Source organism: Sprattus sprattus (genome assembly GCF_963457725.1).
Source record: "Sprattus sprattus genome assembly, chromosome: 15".
Taxonomy (NCBI): domain Eukaryota; kingdom Metazoa; phylum Chordata; class Actinopteri; order Clupeiformes; family Clupeidae; genus Sprattus; species Sprattus sprattus.
In genome coordinates, this window is record NC_137913.1 from 27,990,890 (window position 1) to 28,013,389 (window position 22,500).

The 22,500-nt window shown below is 45.1% G+C and overlaps 1 protein-coding gene across 1 annotated transcript in view; it reads left to right on the forward strand.

Annotated features, from left to right (window-relative positions):
- The window catches only part of antxr2a (ANTXR cell adhesion molecule 2a), a 76,571-nt gene that overhangs the window by 16,547 nt on the left and 37,524 nt on the right, over positions 1-22,500 (forward strand). The window contains exons 10-16 of the mRNA XM_080852505.1: positions 1,513-1,582; positions 7,581-7,659; positions 10,208-10,303; positions 15,185-15,229; positions 15,675-15,770; positions 18,058-18,222; positions 18,598-18,678. Coding sequence (XP_080708631.1) covers positions 1,513-1,582; positions 7,581-7,659; positions 10,208-10,303; positions 15,185-15,229; positions 15,675-15,770; positions 18,058-18,222; positions 18,598-18,678 — 632 coding nt within the window. The remainder of the gene's footprint in view (positions 1-1,512; positions 1,583-7,580; positions 7,660-10,207; positions 10,304-15,184; positions 15,230-15,674; positions 15,771-18,057; positions 18,223-18,597; positions 18,679-22,500) is intronic.

Consider the following 22,500-nt stretch of genomic DNA (forward strand, 5'->3'; position numbering starts at 1 on the left):
ATCAATCAAGCCCTGCACTGATCTTTCCACTGCCAGATAAAAATAAGCCATAACCCCGTCGTTTTTTTTATGTGGTTATTATGGGTAGACGAGGCGCAGTCCTAAGACATGGCTGCCAACTGCCACATCCTCCAGCCCGTGTCCAGAGCAGCATCTGCGACCAGGAGCCACATGACTGTATCCGCAGAATGAGTGGATGGATAGATGGCTCGAAAACGCTGGCAGGATTGGTGAATGAACAGGTGTATTCTAGGAAGGGAACCGTAGCTCAGATGGGAATATATCAATGGTGATTACACCCCGTGTCAACCTTACTTTGTCCAAGTACAGAAACAACAGACTTAAAAGCGCACTAAATATAATTTATATTTATATTTATTTATTAATATTTATATATTCAGAGTAAATATATTTAGACACTACATACTGTATATTGGACACTACAGAGGACATGTTTGCTGTTGTAATGGCCCAGCATGAATTGTCACCTGCGTGGGGTCTCCGGTTGAAGCCACTCCAGATTTTTCCTCACATCCCTCCCTCTATTTGCCACATCACAGTGGTATTGTAATTACACACTCTTTCCCATTCAGCTCACACATACATACATGTGGCTCACACATGCTTTCATACACACGTCAGCTTTCTGTAAACCAGCCTTGGAAAGAAGGAAAGAAAAAAAAACAGCCTGTCCTCCACCTCCATCGCTGCAGAGAAGGATAAAGCAACTGGTTTATGGGCTGCTTTTGCTCACAGCCACCTGGGCTGTCAGTCAGTGCACAAAAGCGTCTCTTTTTCCCTCACTCCTTCAAAGCTGAGTGGGTCCAAACTCAACTGCACAATAAATGCAGATCTCCTGGGAATGGTTCATGTCCCTTTGTGGTTTCTAGTTTTTTCCCCCAGTGGTAACCTCAACAACCTGCCCCCCCAAACACCCCCCCCCCCCCACACACACACACACATTTTCTATTTCCAGTTTTGTAAATTGTGCGCAGTGTGGACGTCAGCTGTCCCTCTATGACCCCCCCTCCCTCGATGACTCATTGTAAGGCTTTGGCCTGTGTGCCCCCCCCCCCACCCCCACACACACACACTAGCACACACTCACACACCCCACCCCACTCACATGGCTGCAGTGTTGCACATCTGGAAACAAGTTGACAGTCCAATAGCAATATGCTCTCTCTCTCTCTCTCTCTCTCAAATTCACATTCAAATTCAAAAGAAGCTTTATTGGCATGACAATAACGTTCTACAGTATTGCCAAAACATTTGGGTTGGATCTATAATAATCTCTCTTTTTCTCTTCTCTGTCCTTCATTTTCCCCTGTCACTCCTCCTAACTCTCTTCTCTACTCCCCCTCCCAATCTCTGTCTCTCCCACTCTCAATCTCTCTTCCTCTTTCTCACTCCCTCCCTCTCTCTTTCTCTCTCTCCCTCTCTGTGTCTCTCTTTAAATCTCTCTTCCTCTCTCTCTCCATATCTCTCTCCATCTCTCTCTAATATTTCCAGATGAGGTGCCAAGTGTGGTGAGAGATGATTACGTGCTCTGTCCAGCGCCCATCCTACAGGAAGTGGGACAGTAAGTTCCCCCTCTTCCCTCTTTCATTTATTACCCCACACATTAATATCAGGAGGAGGATCATGGGCTTGTATTAATTACCCCACACACTAATGTCACGAGGAAGATCATGGTCTTTCATTAATTACCCCACACACTGATGTCCAAGGAAGATCATGGTCTTTCTTATTAATTACCCCACACGCTAATGTCAGGAGGAGGATCATGGTCTTTCATGATTTACCCCACACACTGATGTCACAAGGAAGATCATGTTCATTTCTTTGTTTTATATTAAACATTGGACTACAATTCTTCAGATCATTAAGGTTATATATCTGAATGCCTTTCTGTTGGCAGACATGAGAAATCTAAATCAGCTTGAAGTGCTAATTATTAATAACAATAACAATAATCATAATAATAATAATATGAAGAATGTCATTGGACATTGCAGTGATGCACACCAAACTGAGACACAAATTAATACTCAATATTTCCTGCACGGTTTCCAGAGCATTCCATGATGAAAAGGTTTTGATGTAACCTTGACAGGATCATACCCTGCTGATGACTCGGGGTCATTTCAGGAGTAGTTTTGCTAGCCATGAGCGCAGGGACAGGAACAGCACATCAAGACAGCATGTAAATACATATGGCATAAGCTAGTCACTTGCCAGTAGTTAAAAAAAAACTGTGAGAACAGTAAGTAATTTACTGCTGAATATATTCAGACTGAGTGGTTTGGTGATGTCACTGCTTTATGTGCATTCCCATTGGAATGAGACACTCGGTATGATGTAAATTACATTATCTTTTTCAAACCGTTTAATGTAGTTGTAGTAACCCCCCCCCCCCACACACACACCTTCATTCCTTTCACTGATTGTTCTGTTTAGCTTATTATAAAGCACTTAGCTCATAACATACAGCATCATAAACAAAAAGGCCATCTCTGCTACACGGCATCTATTTTAAAATCCTTGCTTAATTAACTCTTGGCTTGTGCTTGTGACCCATTAAGTGGTTAGCTGCTACGAGCAGCGAGTAAACACATCTGTTGGGGGGGTGAAGGGGGTGAAGGTGTGTGTGGGGGGGGGGGGGGGTTAAAAGGATGTGCGGCAGATGCGTCCGATCCCTCCGCCTCTGGTCCCGTGTAAATAATTCACCGCCGCGCCGACACACCGCTCCGCGAGCCACCTGCAGCCAACGTCTGAGCCGCTGCACCCCTCCCTCCCTCCCTCTCTCCATCTGTGCTCCTCGCTCACGAGCCAATCACACCTCCTGTCATTAACCACCCCCCTTCCACGCCCTTCCCACCACCCCCACCTGCTTTATCTGCCCGTCACCCACCTCAGCCCCTCTACCTGAGGGACACGTGACTGCCTGGCAAAATCTTGCCAAATCACCCGCAAATGAACAAACCCCTGAAACTGGTGATATCTGAGCGTTTTTTTTTTTTGTGTGTGGAGCAACACTGTCAGAAGTGGGGTGCTAAGCGGCGCGAAGATTAGCATTTGGACGTGAGCCAGTGCTGTGCCGTTTAAGTGTCATCTGCTCTTAAATATGGCTAAGTGTACTCTGTGTGAGCCGCTGGGTGGATTCCTGCTACCTGAGGGGATTTGCGCAGTCTGCGTCCCAATTCAGTGTCTGGTTCAGTGGAACACGTCTTTTTTATGTAGGGGGATTCACAGGCGTACAGGCAGGAGAAATTCATAAAAAGATTATTCAAATATAAGAGGTTTTAGTAGATACAGATGGTGGAGCTCTCATGTATTCTCAGAGTGATGAAATAGCAGAAGATACACAAACAGTTACTAGAGGCCATCTACGGGTCTGCAGCCATAGTGGGTTCTAGATGAAGTGTTTTGGATTGAGTCTTCATTACCTCTCCATTAGCCGTTCTCTGACTGATAACCACTAAGGAGGAGCCGTCGCTGCTAACCCTGTCATCACCCCGCCATTACTCTCTTTCGATGAACTTCACATGTAGTCAGGCAACATTGGACACATCAGGCCCATTCACCCCCCACCACAAACACACACACACACACACACTCCACTGGCAGCTCCAGATCTGAATGTAGGCTAATGGAGCTCAGATGAAGCTGGAGTGGAGTCCCAGTGGGGCTGCACAGGCGCTGGGAGGGATGTCCAGGAATTAGAGCATCCTCTGGCCTGTTCTGCTCTCCTCTCTTCTCCCTCTCTTCCTCCTCTCCTCTGCAACTCTTGTCCTTCCTCATGGGTCCTTGTTCATGGTGGCCAAGAGGTCTCATCTGTGGCGACAGCTGCTGGGGCTAAACAGAGTATGAGGGGGGCATCTGTTACCCCCGACACACACACACACACACACACACACACACACACACACACACACACTCACAAAAACACACACACGTGTGCATGCATTAGCAGGAGCAAGATGTACCCCTAGAGAGCACATGGGGGGGGGGGGGGTTACATGTGCCTACCATGGAGTGGTATTGGAGGGGTTGGTTAGGTTGGAGGGGGAGTGGCAGAGTTTGTGTCCTCACCGACGTTTTGACAACCAGGAGTGGGGGGCAAAGATAACAGTGGGGTCCTGCTGACACCTGCCCAACAAGCGCTCACATGGGCGAAAGGGAGAGAGAGATGGGGCAGAGCAGAGCAGGGTAGTCGAGCATGACTCATCAATAATCAATCCTGTCTTCTTGGCTCAGATTGCACATGCCATTTCATTGTCCTCCATCTGTGGAGGAACGTGTGGGGTTTGAGGCCCGGTGCCACTCCAGGTGCTGATACCTTCATGGTGGGGGAACGTGTGGAGTTTGAGGCCCGGTGCCACTCCAGGTGCTGATACCTTCATGGTGGGGGAACGTGTGGGGTTTGAGGCCCGGTGCCACTCCAGGTGCTGATACCTGTTCCTTCATGGTGCCTAAACCTGCCCTGCTGGTCCTGTCACACCTAAGATTCTTTTTTCTTTTCATATGGAAAAACTAATTTTTTGCAGTTGAACAAAAACTAACACTGAGAGCACAAAACATTTGTGAAAGTTCGTGAAGAAGTTTGTGATATCTGCTTATTTCAGAGTAAGTCAAATTGGTACTGGTTGTGGGCCCCATTCTGAGGGGGGTCCTGACGATGGTCATTCTCAAGGTTATTTTTTGAAACTGAGGGAAGTGAGGGACAGACAGTAGAGGAAAGTAGACATTGAATATGATCACAGGTCAGATATGGCCTACTGGAGAAGCATGGTGTGTGTAGGTGTACGGGTGTGTGGGTTTGTGTGTGTGTGTGTGTGTGTGTGTGTGTGTATGTGCGTGCATGCGTGCGTGCATGCGTGCGTGCATGCGTGCGTGCGTGTGTGCGTGTGTGCGTGCGTGCGTGCGTGCGTGCGTGCGTGCGTGCGTGTGTGTTTATGTGTGTGAGATTGCAAAAGAGAGTCTTGCCGTAATGCCAGGTAGTTCTGTTGCAACGGCATGGTTTCCTCTTTCACACCTTCAAGAGGATTTCCTGTCAGCCTTATCTGTGGGAAACACATTTGCATTTCTCTCTGTGCTAATATTAGACTGTAAATATAGACAAAAAACAACATATTTCAATTACAGTCATACTGATCACATCTTTAGTAGTTTTTTTTTGTACATCACTGACGTTTTTTTTATCTATTTATGTTACAATGTAAAAGAAAATGACTTATTTCAATTGTATTTATTATTGTATTCAGTTATTGTATTCAGTTTATATTGCTTTATGGCTATAATAATGTAAAAATGAATACTGTTAAGGAATGCTGTTGTAGTTCCACCACACACACTCACACTCACACACACACTCACAAACACACATACACACACACACACACACACTCAGAGTTGTTCAGCTGGCAGCTGATACACTCACATGGGCCCGTGAATAATTCACGTCGCTCATTTCCGCATCTTTAAGGAAAATTCTGGAGCCATTAGCGACGCGGCTGTCACGGCGGCCATCTGCAAGACATCACAAACGCTCCCCGTCACTGCCTGCCCCCTCTGACACAGAGCGGGACAGAAGAACAGGGGGGAAGAGAGAAAAAAGTTCTAGAGGCTTCTTCAGGCGTCTCCAGTGACTGTGGGAGTGACTTGTTGCTCGCCCCACATCACTGTCCCTGAGTTTTCTTGTCAAGAGCAGGGCACTGAGTGATCCTCTTCCCTCTCGAACATCTGCCAGTCCTGCATTACGTCCGTGACATGCCTGATCCCATCCGCATAGCAGCCAGGCCAGGGAATACCCCACGTTGGCAGAGCTCGCTGATTGAGATGCAAGTGTCCAATCAGCTTAATGTTGTTGTGACATCTTTGAGAGAGCTGGATCCGGTAACCAGGCTTTTAACTGAAACACTGTAGCTTTGCAGGGAGTGGAGTGAATTAGAAAGTTTTGAGGAGGGGGTGGGGGGATAGGGTTGTCATGTCAGCTGTCCTTCTTCACATGGCAGCTATGTACATTATGTGCATGCGTGTCATATGCTGAAATCCTAACAGGGGATCCCTATTCACCAAAGTGAATGTAGTTGGTCTTGCTGTTGCCAGATTGTGTGGCAAAATATAGATTTAAATGCACCACTGTGGAGGCTGGCAGCTCACATAGTTCTCAATTACTTTGATGGTGGTTGTGAGCTTAACAACTCTCCTGCTGATCTCCTATTTGCATTCAGATGAAAGAAAGAAAGAAAGAAAGAGAAAGAAAGAAAGAAAGAAAATAAAGATAGAATGGAAGGAAGAATAAAAAGATGTGATGGCGCATTGAGTGTGTCCACTTTTATCTAGGGAGACAGAATCATTTGGCAGAAGAGTGTGTGTGTGTGTGGAGCGGGGGGAGGCCTCTCCTCTGATCCTGGGTCTATGCACATATCCAGCTTGATTAACAACCTGCCTAGCGGTTCGCTGTATCGAGTGTGTCAGCTAAATTAGCCTCTCCCTTCATCCATTCAGAAGACACACTTAGTTAACATGCAAGAGCCTCTTAGAGCTCCCCGCACAATGGCCAGATTAGATTCACGAGGAGAGGAGAGAACAATGCCATTAACCGCACAAATGTACTGGTGGGATGGTGTAAACAACAGGACTACATTTGCAAATATTTGTCACATTTCTGAGGGGGTGTGGGTGGCTAGAGTGTTTGGACATGCGGCCTTTCATCATAATCAAGTAAAATGCTCCTAAACAATGGCAACACAAATACAAGTATTGAAAGAGTGCTGGTTCTGGGTAGAGTCTGAGTTCATGTCCCACCAAGAAGAAGAAAGCCAGCATCTACAAACACACACACAAACACAAACACACACACAAACACACACACACATCGCAGGGACGATATTATTTTCAATTCTCTTGGAGCCACGTGCAGAAGACAATAGGCTCTTCTTGCTCCCATCCCCACTCCATTTTGGGGAGGTTGTGAGGCGTTAAGTCGCCCTGGATTCTCATTAGGCGCGTGATAATTGGATCCTGCGTATCAGACATATGGAGATTACGGTGCCGTTCATCATTAGCACGTTAATTGCTCCCTTTACCTCCTCTCTTGCCGGTAAATAAGTTATATAGGTCATTCTCTGCATCTCCATTGTGCGGCGAGACTCGCCCGCAAGGCCAGTGACAGTCAAGCACAGCTTTTAATTTGGCTTTTAATTGAATCAGAGTGTTTATTAAAAGTGACTTGACTGCTCGGTGTGGATGTGTTTGACCGTAATTTACTATAAGTGCTCATGCCGAGAATTTAACTTTTCATTACATATTTATTGAATCATTGTTGCGTTTTAATATTGTTTAAAATTGTGTTTGGTATGTCCCTCATATTAAGCTGTAATGCGGCGGAGTTCATTGAAGGGTAAACATGAAATAATGAACAGGTGACTAAATACAAAAGATTTTTTTTTTTTTCATAGTCATTCGTCTTTGATATTTTCCGATGTCTTGAGGTTCTGTGCACTGGCAGCACTTCCTTGTTTTGAGTTTGAACTGTGTGGATGGAATGAACTAGTTTGGCTTTTGTTCTCCAGGTCCATGGATATCCTGATCAGCCTCAACAGTGGCAAGTCCTTCCTCTCCAGTGCCTTCACCATCTCCGTCACTACCTGTGTGAGTGGAAGATTTGCCTGACAATGAAAATAACAACAAATAATACAAATACATTTCTATTATGCAAACATAGCCCCTTGTTGGGAATTTGTATTTTTATTTTAATAGTGTTTGTTGTTTTAAACCATATCTTATTATCAGTTATAGTCATAGATACGTATACTACACAGCCTTAATTGCATTGTAAATATGTGACTGCATTTTGTTGAAACACTCTGAAAATCCATGGTTTTATGATTTTATACATTTTGGTCTTTACACATTTGATAATGTAGTTTTATTTGAATAATGATAACTGTATTAGTATAGTACTAATATTTCCTCCATCTATTGCTTTCATGGGATTTTGTAGTAATTGATTGATTGATGAAGGATGATTAAGTAATTATCTTATTATGTAGGTTTGGATAGGCCTAATCCCCTGGTGTTATGGTGTGGGTCTAAATTAATACAACCGTTTTGTATTGGCTTTAATCTGGCTGCTAATTTCCACGGTGGTTGATGAGGTGGTTTTAAATTTGACCCACAGTCTTAAAGGCACCCAGTGCAACTTTCGACGCTTAAAAATAAACATTCAATTTCTAGTCTTTTTTACACGTAGTGAGTTTCAATAACTCCATACCATTACATACCGACATTCAAGCAGCAAAGATGAGACGTGGTTGTGTGGTGAGAACTGATAGAAAATCGATGACAACAACAATCTCCGCCATTTTCTTTATTTTTTGTAACCTACAATAAACAAAGCAGGCTTCCAGTCAATGGAAAAATGGCTTCTCCCCACCGGCGATTGTTGTTGTTTACGATTTTCTATCAGTTCTCACCACACAACGACGTCTCATCTTTGCTCCTTGAATGTCGATATGTAATGGTATGGAGTTATTGAAACTTACTACGTGTAAAAAAGACTAGAAATTGAATGTTTATTTTTCATTGAATGTTTACATAAAGTAATTAATACAAGGTTTAAATTATCACGTAAAGTAACCGAGTGGGTCGGGCCTCGTTTCCCGAACGCGCACTTAGCCTAAAAAGGACTTGAAATCGTTCGTAAGAGGAATCCTACGTTGCAGACCGGTTTCCCGACGCGGCACTTAGCTTAAGTTTATCTTTCGTTGAGAAGAATTCTACGTATGGTCAGGACCAGTAGTAACTTCACACTTAGCGATGCAATCCAGTAGTAACTTCACACTTAGCAATGCAATCCACCAGGGGCGTCGTTCGGCCTATTATAGAAGAAATCCAAACGATGTTTCTGTGTATAGCACATCATGAGAATGTCATTGTTTCACCTGCCTATTCCCATCAAAATAGAAATAAAGATTAGGCTATACAAAACTAGTGCAGTGCCCGTAGGAATTATGCATTCTGTAGTGTTAGCAGACGTAGAGCTGTTGGGTAGTGTAATGGCAAGACATATTTGCACTCCACATAGGTACAGGTTACACTGAAGTATTATTGTGATGCATGTTTCCTTTTCATTAAGAAATGTGTTAATGGTAGCCTTTTTGGAGAGTTACCAACAAATAAAGTTTGAGAGTATGTAGTGGATGCAGTTGAATATAGATGTCAACGTTGCTGTCTAAACTATAAACTAAATGTCATAAAGAAAGAAATTATTTAAAATGAAGTTATGGTTGAAATAGGATCACTTCTTTATTGTAAGGGTAAGTGTAGGGTAAGAATGGTCATGCAGTTGGACTCAAATGTAGGTTAATTGTATTGAATGTATGTAGCCTACTGTACTGTATGACTTCGATGATGCTAGCTTTGACAGCCCACTCTCAGACAGATCGTAATAAATGTCCTTACAATGGGAACACAGTTTAAATACTCTGCTGGAAATGGCGTTACTATCCCCGCCCCGAATTCAGTGCACAGTGCACGTTCGATGCACGCATAGGCTAGCTAATTTCACAGCAATTAACGTAAACAGGTTAACGTGACGTAACCAGCTCCTAAGAGATACTTAAGAACTCGTGCACGTTGCGCCCGTGCACCTGACTTTAAGATGATGTTCGGGAAGCGCTCGTAAGTAGAAAGTGTTATTGAGTCTACGATGTCGCCAACATCCACGTAGGCCGTTAAGATACGTCGTTATCGGGAAACGAGGCCTGGGTCTTTTGTATGGGTTTAGACTCCCTTACCTTCCTTTCAATATAATTGTTGTGAGTAGGTGAATTCTAGCCTTTTGGGTTATGTTGAGACAAATTACTATTTCCAGTAGTACTATCTATGAATGAATGGGGTTGATTTGAGAGATATTATTCCCTGATATTGTGTGGCATGGTGGTGTTTATTGAAATATAGATATTGGATTGATGCTATCAGCTATTGTGTTTTCTGTGTTGGATGGCATGGTATTGTAGCTATTACTATTCCCTGATATTGTGTGTGTGTGTGTGTGTGTGTTTGTGTGTGTGTGTGTGTGTGTGTGTGTGTGTGTGTGTGTGTGTGTGTGTGTGTGTGTGTGTGTGTGTGTGTGTGTGTGTGTGTGTGTGTGTGTGTGTGTGTGTGTGTGTGATTGTGTGTGTGTGTGTGTCTTCAGTCGGATGGCATGGTGGTATTTATAGTTTTCCTGGTGCTGATGCTGCTGGCTGCTCTGGCCCTCATGTGGTGGTGCTGGCCGCTTTGCTGCACTGTGGTGAGTACATTAGAATATAACACTTTAACATTATAACACTGTAATACTGTAACATTTTAACACTCTAATACTGTAACACTAGAACACAATAACACGGTAACACTTTAACACTGTAACACTTTAACATTTTAACACTGTAATACTGTTACACTACAACACAGTAATACTGTAACACTTTACCACTGTAATACTGTAACACTACAACACAGTAACACTGTAACACTTTACCACTCTAATAATGTATCACTTCATCACAGTAACACTGTAACACTTTAACCCTGTACTACTGTAACAATGTAACATTTTAACACTCTAATACTGTAACACTACAACACAGTAATACTGTAACACTGTAACACTTTAACCCTGTAAAACTGTACAAATTTGACGCTGTAGCGTTGTTACACTTTAACACTGTAATGCTGTTACACTGTAACATGATAACAATCAAACAGTGTAGCTTTTACACCTAAAATCTATGACACTACAACACAGAAATGTTGTGTCTACCGAACACTTTGCCTTGCAGAACAGTCTGTAAATATTTGTTTTGGTCCTGTGCTCCAAAACAAGAGAGTAAACATCAACTAATGACTACGGAATAGAAGTGCTGACTCCCAGTTTTTATATAAAGTTCCTTCTATCCTCCTTAGGTGAGCAGTATATGAACTGGATCAACAGTTTTGCACTGTACTGTATGTGCAATAAATCTCTCACTGGTCAAAATCTTGGGCTGCACTATGTATGTGTGAAAAGAACTATATATCTGAGAGATTCTGTTTGGTTCTAGTTCTGCTTTTGGTTCTAGTTCTTGTAACAGTGAACAGCGATCTGATGGGAATCATTTGAAAGCTATCATTTGATGTTACACAAGCCCATCACTGCCAATCCCCCTCTCTTCAGTGGGTGACTTCTCTCCTTCCCCTGTCTCTCAGTCCGCTCCCCTGCTGTTTTCTGTGTCACGTGTTGCCTTTTGAAGACCCCCTCGCTCTCCCTCTCGCTCTCTCTTTTTTAAGTGAGCGCTCCTTGCTTGGCACCCTTCCAAGGGTGACTGGAGGAATGGTCTTGGATGCCAAAGGCTGATGTGAAGAAAGGGGTCTGGTAATGAACAGAGTTTGAGCGCTGGGCGCAAGCCAGGTGAACTCCAGAGTCCTCAGGGTTTAACCCATTTCAAAACACCCTGGTCTGAAACTCCACACCAGATCTAGCACTGAACCGGAACAGATCTGTGCCAAATCAGGGTCAGAATGTGCCAGATTCACACCAGATGTGAGCCAGATCTAGGCCAAACTCAGCCAGTCTCAGGCAGGAACAGGATGGATGAGGTAACGTTGTGTTTATGGTTGAGTACTGACTCCCAAAAATGACCTAATCGTGCCCCTCTCCAAACAAGGGAGGAGTGAGGAAGTATGTTTTGCTCCACGTCCTGCCCTTTAGTACGTTGTGATGGCTTCTTCATGAGGGCAGTTCTCACTGCTCTTTCTCTGACATTATTGCCTGGCAGTTTGTTTTTGGTAGCTCTTTCTTTATATGTTACTATACTATTCACATGACGTTCCGGAAAGCATGGCTGTTCTGGAGGCATTTCTGCATTGTGTGAATAGTTCCTAACTTGAACTGTGTGAGTATAAATCTCAGCCCTCCCCCTCCCCTTTAAAAGAGAAAAATCATTTGGTTCATCAACTCCCCTCTTTCCATGAGAACAATGGGAGCCCAGATCGCATTATCAGTCTAAACCATTGCTAACTACTACAGATGGCATGCCCAAGAGCCTCCTGCTTTTGGAATCTGGCGCACAAGGCGCAAACTCTCTCTCTCTCACACACACACACACACACACACACACACACAGAGTGATGGCATCGGCAGGCAGGCATGCAGGCAGAGAGAGTGAGCAGCGCCGGGCCGCTTTGAGAAAGCCGCGCACGCGGGCCCTGATCCAGGCAGAGATGGAAGCATATTTTGGAAAACCAACAAACGCATTAAAATGTAAACCCCCTGCAGCATGTCTGGCCTGGCCACTGTTTGTCTTGGTGCAGGAGCTGCTGTTCCCGTCCACCAGGGACTCGGCACTAGGAGAGGGCCATGTGTGCGCTGTTAATATTTAAACTCGCCCCTGCCAGATCTCTCCTCTCTCTACCCCCACACCCCCCCACCCCATCCCACCCCACCCCGTCTTTCACCCTTTTCTCTCTTTTCTCACTCCCTTTCTTTTTTTTCCATGAAAAACTAAATCAGAAAAGGCACAAAGCAGGCAGACTCACACAAAATCTTTCAGGGCGAGAAAGAGGCAGAAATGAGAAATCGTTTTCGTCTCATTTTCATCACTGATGAACTCTTCTGATTGCTACGGACTTCCGATCTCAAATTTCACTTTATTTTTCATAGGTTTTTAGTATGAACGGGTTTCTATTTGTGCGACTTTTCCAAAGATACGAGATAAACTTTGAAAGGTGAACTTACTCGTCTCTTGAAAGTGTAATTCTTATGTAATCTGTCAGGAGGACAAACTTTAATTATTGAATTGCGACAAGCAATTTTGGGTCTGTTTTGTGTTGCCACAGTTTACTTTCACAAGACAGCACTGCCATGAGAGAAGAATGTGATATTTCCCACCAGTTGACCTCTTAGATCATCACTCTTGCCTGGCCCCACAAATAGCTTAATTTACTGGGGATGAAAGTGCATCGTTTTAATTTGCAAATATGCTACTTGTCAGTCACCCCAGCCACGATAAGCTGGGAAACAGCTTGACACAACATGGGAGCATTACTGACTAAAGTGAACGGATTATAAACTCCAATTGGACAATTACACAGCTGCCATATGGTGATGTTTCAGCGGTTGCTGCTGATTGGTCAGATCGCCACTGCTGCTGTCGCGTATGTTTAGCAGCTCAAGCTGGCCATCAGATGGCTAAGTGTCCGGTGCTTTAGCGTTTAATTACCGACTGCACTTAACGGTTTTAAACGGCCGCCTCTCTACACATCTGTCTGTCAGGTAGTTTATTTATTGTATTTTGAGTGTTTTTTTCCCCTCTTTTTTTGTTGTTAGAACTAACAGACGAGCACATCATTTGTTTAAAGCTTTATTTATCCTGCAATATGCCCAGGAAATATGAAATCTGCTGCTTAATTACTCAGTGAGAGGAGCTAATCCGTCAACGTAAGGTCTGGCTAAAATGATGGTAATCATCGCACCGGCACACCCCACCAGCGCACATTACTTGGATTTGCCAACAGTCAGTTGAGTGTCAAAGAGCAATTAATTAACCCTAATTGATCATTTTCCATTATTTTAATGACAACAGTAGCATTATGGTATTAGTGTGCTTTAATGTGAATAGAACAGCTGTTAGAACCATGATATGTGATAATTAATAAGCTTTTTTTGGGGGGGGGGGATGGGGGTGGTGGGGAGGGACTCATTTGGTAAATGCACAACCTGACCGGGTGGCAGGGGAAGGTCTTGATTTTGAGTTTGGAGCGTGCTCATTACATTGATCTTTTACACACACACACACACTCACACACACTCACACACACACACACACACACACACACACACACACACAGACAAACAAACAAACACTCTCTCTCGTTCTTTCTCTCTCTCTCTCTCTCTCTCACACACACACACACACACACGTACACACACACACACTTACATACATGCATGCTTATCCCAGGTGTAACGATGGCTGAAGTTCACTCTTGCATAAGCTCTGCTATGACAATACATGCGTGCAGTGTCTTTTCACGTCAAGAGAAGAAATAATTCAATCTGACTACTGCCTGAACTTCACACCTCTTCAGCTAGTGCTGGTGGCCAGGTTTTCCCCCTGTCCTTTTTAGTGCCGTCCGTGGTTGAAGTGTATTGTTGTCTCGCGTCAGACTGCTGGGGTGAATGTGCTGGCCGGCAGATCAGAAAAGTCCCAAGCCCAAACACACACACACACACACACACACATACACTTACACACTTCTCCCTGTCTGTCCCCTGGACATGTGTCTTCAGCAGACGAGACGGAGACTTGAGTGATGTCGCAAGTGGGACGTCTCCGCAGCAGAGGCGCTGTCAAACACCATGGCTCTGCATGCTTTCCCCCTGTCCCCTCTGACAGCCAAACACCATGGCTCTGCATGCTGTCCCCCTGTCCCCTCTGACAGCCACAGTGTGTGTGTCTGTGTGTGTGTGTGTGTTTGTGTGTTAGTGCGTGTGCGTGTGCGCATGCGTGTGGGCGTGCGTGTCGAGTGCGTGTGTGTTTGTGTGTCTGTGTGTGTGTGTCTGTGTGTGTGTGTGTGTGTGTGTTTGTGTGTCTGTGTGTGTGTGTGTGTCTGTGTGTGTGTGCCGTAGAGGAAGATCCTGTGTGTTATTTTCCCATCCAGATGAAGTCTGGAGCCCAGCCCAATTCTCCTCCGCATATCATTGGGACTAATGAGCTCCTTAGGATTGCTGGGGCCTGCTGAACCACATCCAATTAATTAAGAGATAAACGACAGCAATCCGCCGCCGTCCCCAAATGCCCCGTCCGACTAACTGCCCCCAACTATCTCCCACTCCCCCTTCAACTTGTTGATCTGGCATTTTGTGTTAACTGGGGGCCTGATCTGTTTGCTTGGCACAATGGTCTTCCAATGAATGGCGTATCAGCATAATAACGGGCTGCACTTGTAGAAATACATTGCGGTGAGAGCGTGCCGTGGAGAACTGCAGGGCAGACTGAGTAATGGCCATGGTGATGAGGATGAGGATGAGGATGATGATGATGATGATGATAATGTCAATGGTGACATGTCTCATTGCTATGGCGATGTCACCGTAGCATCCTCCCATGATGACCTCAGATAAGGTATTTGTTTTCCTTTCTGTCTCTGTCAGGTCATAAAAGATCCCCCGCCTCGACCAGCCCCTCCTCCTCCACCTGTGAGTATAAGGAGCTCATCCTCCTATCTATCTACCTGTCTATCTATCTGTTTAACTATCTATATATCTATCTGCCTGTCTGTCTGTCTGTCTATCTATCTATCTATATGTCTTTCTATCTATCTATCTATGTATCTATCTATCTATCTATCTATCTGCCTATCTATCTATCTATATATCTATCTATCTATCTATCTATTTATCTATCTATCTATCTATCTATCTATCTATCTATCTATCTATCTATCTATCTATCTATCTATCTATCTATCTATCTATCTATCTATCTATCTATCTATCTATCTATCTATCTGCCTATCTATATCTATGAGTAAATGAGTGTACATTAAAGATAGCATGCTGGCTGCTCCGATGCATTGGAGAGCTTCAGTATTGGGCTGCATGCTGGCATCTCCTCTACCTCTGCCTCCTCGTCTCATTTCAGATGCCAGAGGAGGACGACCTGCCCAAGAAGAAGTGGCCAACGGTGGACGCCTCCTACTACGGAGGCAGAGGCGCTGGAGGCATCAGACGCATGGAGGTGAGTAACCGTGGTTACAGAGTCAGAAAAGGTGTACAGTTAAGACGTTACAGTCATTATGGTTCAAAGGTTGCAGTACATACTGCATGGGAGGATAACCTTATTTATTTATTATTATTTTCCTGGTTTGCCTTCCCTTGTCCATAAATTGGGATGGAGACTGTACACTTACTTTTCCAACACCCCTTCTAAAAAAACATGGTCTTATATGTCTTATACATAATAGTTGAGTGACCCCCCCCCTCCCCCTCCTCCATTTTGAGCTTTCTCTCCTACTCCTTGTCACTTTTGTTTACGTTCTGCGTCTCCCCTCTTGAACACTCTGTGAGTGTGGTCCTCTGACGTCAGCTGCAGAGCTTTCAAAGCTGTTTCTTGGAGGCTTGTCCGGGATGGCTGACGGGTTTGACATGACGGGCGGCATCATCCGCGTCCAGCCTTGACTCCTGCCTGTCTGCCAGGAGACAGCATGGAGGGGTCGATTGGGGGGTTATGGGTAATGGGAGGGTGGGAGGGTGGTGCGGATTGAGTGATGTCTGCCAGCCTAATGAATTCATCTCAGGCAGCCTCACTGCTGTCAAGCACCTTTTGTTCAGCAGGCTTCCCCCCCCCCCCCCCCCGCTCTGTCTTTCTTTCTGTATCCATCGCTCTCTTTTCTTTTCTATACGTCAATATGTTCCTCTCAGTCTTCCATTCCAGCCTCCTCTTCTCTCTTTTTTCTTCCTTCTACTCTTCGTTTTTTTTATGTGCTTATCCTTTATATGTCTTTCATTCTCTGTCTGTCTGTCTGTATTCGTTTCGTTTTCTTTCACTCTCGTGTTCTATCACTTCTCTTCTCTCTTTCTCTCCCCCTCTCTGTGCTCTTTGCCCAGGTACCCTGAGGAGATGCTGGCATCAGTGTAGCACTGATGGAAAACTGAATGAATAAATAAATGAAACAAACCTCGGGGAGTGATACCTTGCCAGTGCTGTTCCCAGGAGTGATGGAGAGAGCTCCAGACAGGACCGCCCCCCACACACACACACACACACACACACATACAGACGCAAGCATGCACATATACACATACAAAGTGTATGTACAAAGACACACACACACACACACACACACACACACGCAAACACACAAACACACACACACACACACACACAAATACAAACACACACAAAAATACATACTCCCCTCTCTCCCTTCCAGACTGTCTACGTAGTCAGCCCTCATATTCTCTCAGACACAGCATCTCCATATCTGACGCTGCCTCAGGATTGGCCCCTGGATGTGTGTGTGTGTGTGTGTGTGTGTGTGTGTGTGTGTGTGTGTGTGTGTGTGTGTGTGTGTGTGTGTGTGTGTGTGTGTGTTGGGAGGGGGGGGGATAGGAACCAGACTTTATCTTTCTCCTTCTCTCACTTAAGTGCACCTTTAGAAAAACATAAAACATATGCGGTCTTCACACAGTTGTTGTCGTTTATTGTCGTTCTGGCTCCCCCCACACACACACACACACACACCCCCACACACACACCAAAGACACACACACCAAAGATTAAGGGGAATGAAATTGGGGATGGGAGTGCCTAGAAACACCCCTACCTACAAGCGGCTCCAGAGGGCCTCTCCCTTCACAGCGAGACTGGAGTCACTCCGTGTCGAGATGGGGAAATCTGCTCTGGATAGCCTAGGTTTAACCCGTTGCATGTGTGGCACTAATTGATATGCTAGTTAGTTTCTGCCATGGCAACAGCAGCTGGGCTGTGGGTTTGGTGTGGACTGATCAGTGCAAAGCTGAGAGCTGCAGAGAGGATGGAAAAAAGCATCAGAATCTTATCACATCAACCCAAATCTATTGTCAGATTGACCAGAGTGGTCATGTTACTTACAGTCATTTGTTTGTTGAAGAGGTACTGATTATAAAGAGGCAAATATGTTTTCAAAAAAAGCTAGCTTGCTTATAGTATGTGCAATGTATTTGGAATTGTTATGCTGTATAGGCTGTTTTAACATTTTCAACATGATCTACAGTATAAAATTACTGTATGTAGCTGTGTGTACTGAATGTAATAGCTTGGGTGTGTTTGTCTTTCCTTCACCTGACATTATATCACCAAAATGATTTGAGGGTGTTATAACAACTAGGTACCTAAAAGACATGCCATAAACATATGGATTTACTCAAATTTTAGCTGATAGGTTAACATTGAACTAATGTGAACTCATGATTAGGACTACAGCTTGGTGCTTGTGTGTGCTTGTTTCCATGAATGGTGCGTTTGTGTTGCTGTCTTGATGTAGGTGCGCTGGGGTGAGAAGGGCTCGACGGAGGAAGGGGCTCGCCTGGAGATGGCCAAAAACGCTGTGGTGACGGTGGTCGAAGAGGCGGAGGAGCCCATGATGAAGAAGCCAAAGTCCACTCCCTCCCCCCACTCAACAGAGTCCAAATGGTACACGCCAATCAAGGTGAGACACACTGGCTACCCCAATGTCCTCTTGGTGTGTTCCGTTTACTTTGGAACTCGGAACTCGGAGATGGGAATGACGTCACACCCAAGTTGACCACGTTCCAATAGAAAGTCGGAGAACAAATGCTAATACTAATACTAATGGTTGTTGTTAGCAATTGTTACCAGTTAGCAATACCAGCTAATAACAATGCATTGCGCTGTTTTTCGCATCCAAACATAGTAGATCAGATCCTCAGATAGTTATGTTACACAGTATTTAAGTATGTGTGGTGTTTTCTCACTTCTGACCTATCTGTAATAATGACCTAAACCAATCCAATAAGAGAGGAAGGGCAGGAAATGATAGGTGTCTGTGTTTTTTCCATCACAGGGTCGCCTGGATGCACTGTGGGCTCTACTAAAACGGCAATATGACCGAGTCTCTCTAATGAGGCCGACATCTGCGGAGAAGGTAAGCTACTTTGGCAAACCTCCGACCAACCAGGAAACCTAGTACTAACCACTCTTCATAACAGAACTCACCACCTATGAAACCAGCCCTTTCTGTATCACACACTATAGCAACCCACTCACCAACTCTGCACCACTTCCCTTTTTCACTTAGCAACAACAACAACTACAGTCTCCTTGCCTCCTCTACTCCTTGACGACCAGTTCTGCAATAGTATTATGACCCTGGATAAGCAGGCACTGTTTTTTGCAGCGTGTGTGTGTGTGTGTGTGTGTGTGTGTGTGCTTGACACCTGGCAGTGTTGATCAGTATGTTGTTTGCGGATTTTATGAGGAGGGTTTCTTTCTTGTTGTTTGCAAAGCGGCAGGATGCACTTGTGGTTGCATTCGTAACCTTGTGGTACGATCACATGACCCACAGCTGCAAGCCCTCAGAGCTCAGTGACAGCCACAGCCTTATTAGGATGTTGAGCTCAGTTAGCTTTTCCTGTAAGGGAAGTAAAACAGTATTAAACTCACACACAGACACAGACACAAGCACACACAGACATACACACACACACACATATGTGTGCACAGGCATACGCTCTTTCTCTATTTATCTCTCCCTTGCGCGCACACACACACACTCACACTCAGATACACACACACACACACACACACACACACACACAGACACACACACACAGACACACACAAACACACACACACACACACACACACACACACACACACACACACACACACACACACACACATCCACATGCACAGGAAAATGATCAACAGCCTACAAAGTTGGATCGTCTCTCTGGCTCCACTTTATTCAAACAGTCTTTTCCTCTGAAGTGAAGCACACAGCCCAAACCCGAACATGACACCAGTATGACAGTGCGGCATCCGATGTGGTTTTAATAGTGACTTTGGTTACTGGCTTGCTTCACAAACCATTGTGGTTCACCAGATTTAGGTTAACCCACTGTGGGCTGAGGCCTGCCAGGCACCTTTGAGGAAGTTTGACATGCCTTGACATTTTAATATGTTTTCCACCCATCTTAAATCATTGATCCCTAAGTGCTGCATATGCTATTATTTAGCACAAACCCAGCACCATTAGTCTGAGAGCAGTAAGACAGTGTTATAGCAGTATGACACTAGTACAGCTGAAAACACACATACATACATATGTACATAGTGTCACTCAAGACTCACACAGACTATCCTCTCCTGTGTAATGTTCCTTTAGGTCATACTAGTAGATAAAGGTCCAAACAACACAAAGGTCATTGGTTCAAAGGTCATGGGTTCAACCAAGCACCACACATACCATTGAAAATGTATGTCTGTGCTGTAAGTAATGTTGATAAAAGCATATGGGCATTGAATGTGTAAAGGCATATGGGTATTCAATGGGTAAATGGAATTGCTAGCGTGAAGAAGAACTAAGCTGTTTCCCTGTGATGTGGCTCTCTTTGACCTGTGTGCTGCTTTCTGCTCTGCTCTGTGTAGTAAATACCCAAGGAGCACACATATTGATGAAAATGTGCATCTGTGTTGACCGTGGCTCTGAAGGGTCACACCACTCTGTTCCCCAGTAAAGTGGCTCTGCTTTGACCTGGTCCTCTGCTCTGCTCTGCTCCTCTGAGGCTCTCCGGCCGTGTCGCGGTGTCTCTCGCCACACTGTTGTCGAACAACTTACCCGATGACCTCACGATGTAAACACAGTCTCTGAGTGGTGTCCCCCTCCTCCCTCGGCGTGTTTACACTGATAGACGAGTCACTAGGGCAGATTTGAGCACACAGCCAGCACTGAGAGGAGCCGCTTGGGCAGAGCTGAGAATGCTGCTGCCCATGTTCCTTGGTTCCTGTAATCTGTCTGTCCTTGGTGATGTTATTTACGGGAAAAATGTTAACAAACCTGAAGCTAATGTTGTGGGGATGAGAAGAAGGTTCATATTTGTTATTATTATACGGCTCTACAGAATGTTCCAAAAACGTTTTGTTGATTTGAATGGGTCACCCCAACGTTCGCAGGTGTGTAATTTCTTGATATTCACCGCTGCGAAAAGTTGATGGCCGCTGTCATTGGCAACGGGTTTTGTGCTTCTAATTCACATCTTTCATCTCATTCCGCAAGTAGTACGGTCATTTAGCGGAAATCACGAAATGGCAACATTATCATTAAAAGAGGTATTTTGGAGGAATTTCTTCTATCGGTTTGGCAAGTAACCATATAGTAGGCGGGAAAATGTATTGTCCAACGGTTATTATCGAAAAATAAACCACTTCAGGACGAGACAAGACCCCTCCGCTGTGTGTCGGGGCCCTTTTCATCCTGTCGGGATTCATTTTTGGATAATGTACGGCGGATTTATAGCTATAGATTATCCTTGACTTATATACTCGTCAGAGAAGGATAAAGGGAATGTTGACCAAATCTATCACACAAAAGGAGTAAGGGAAGATACTTCTTGTTTGTCAACTTTTGTGAAGTTTGGAAAAACAGAAAAGAAAAGAAAAAAGAGGGGAAAGCTCTGGAAAGTTCTGTGGATGTTATTGACATTTGAGCCTGTTCTTCAAGGAGGTCTTCAAACACAGGCTAGACAGCACAGCCACCAGTGTCCTTGTGAGCCTCCCTACATACACACACACTCACATAGTCCTCGGCCATCTGGCCGAAAGGCGTGCACGCAGAGCTCCGGCCAGCCTCGGGGCCTCACGTGGTGCCACGTCAGGGGCCCTCTCCGGCCCAGCCGTTTTACCCAGAAACCCCTGCAAACTGCTGCCGGCCACTTTCAAGTCCTTGATCAAGAGAGCGGGAGCAGGGCAGCCAGAGGCTATCACAGCCTGAGGACTGGGACCAGCAGAGAGAAAGAGAGAGATGAGGGAGGGAGGGAGAGGATGAATAAAGAGATAGGGAGAGGGGAAAAGGGAGGGAAAGAAAGAATGAATAAAGTGAAAGAGAGAGAATGAGAAAGGGAGAGAGCAAAAGGATGAATAAAGAGATAGGGATAGGGACAAACGGAGGAAAAGGATGAATAAAGAAATAGGGAGGGATAGCAAAAAGGAGCAGGAAAGAGGGATTGACTAGAGAGAGAAAGAAAACAGGAGGAGGGGAAAAAGAATGGGATGGGGGGAGGGCCGAGGGAAAGAGAGATGGAAAGGAGGAGAGAGGGAGGAGACGAGAGGGAAGAGAGGAGAGGGAAGGGAGGAGAGTGAGGAGGCTTTGATGGCCGACAGCAGCCCTCAGGGGTCATGAATGTTTCAGCGGCCGGCGGATCCACAGGGTTGTGGGACTCGTACAGGTGTAAGGAAGCAGGTTGTCGCAGACATCTGTTCATCTCTGACACCCCCGGGGGTACACAGACACACATACACACAGATGCACAGACACAGAGAGACACACACACACACACACACACACACACACACACACACACACACACACAGAGCCAGACTGTTGGATCGTCAGCAGATGTAGTTTTCGGAAAAGCGCTGCAACCTTTTTCTCTCTTGTTTTATTTCTTTCTTTTTTTTCCCTTTTTTTCGTACTTTTTTTGGAGTCTCACATTTTCTTGCCCGAGGCAGCTCCGACACCAAAGGTAAAGCGGGGGTGGACACAGCTGCACTGCCCAAAGTTGCCCCAGGCACAAATAAAGAGATCTGATGCGCTTTGACTGAGTTGCCGTGGCGACCGGGGAGCCAGAGATGCACTTCAGAGCCAACTTCAGCGCGGCAACATCTGCCATCAAGTTACCCAGCGAGTGGCAAGGGACAGCAGGTAGCGGAGGAGCGAAGGGGGGCAGGGTGTGTGTGTTTTTGTGTG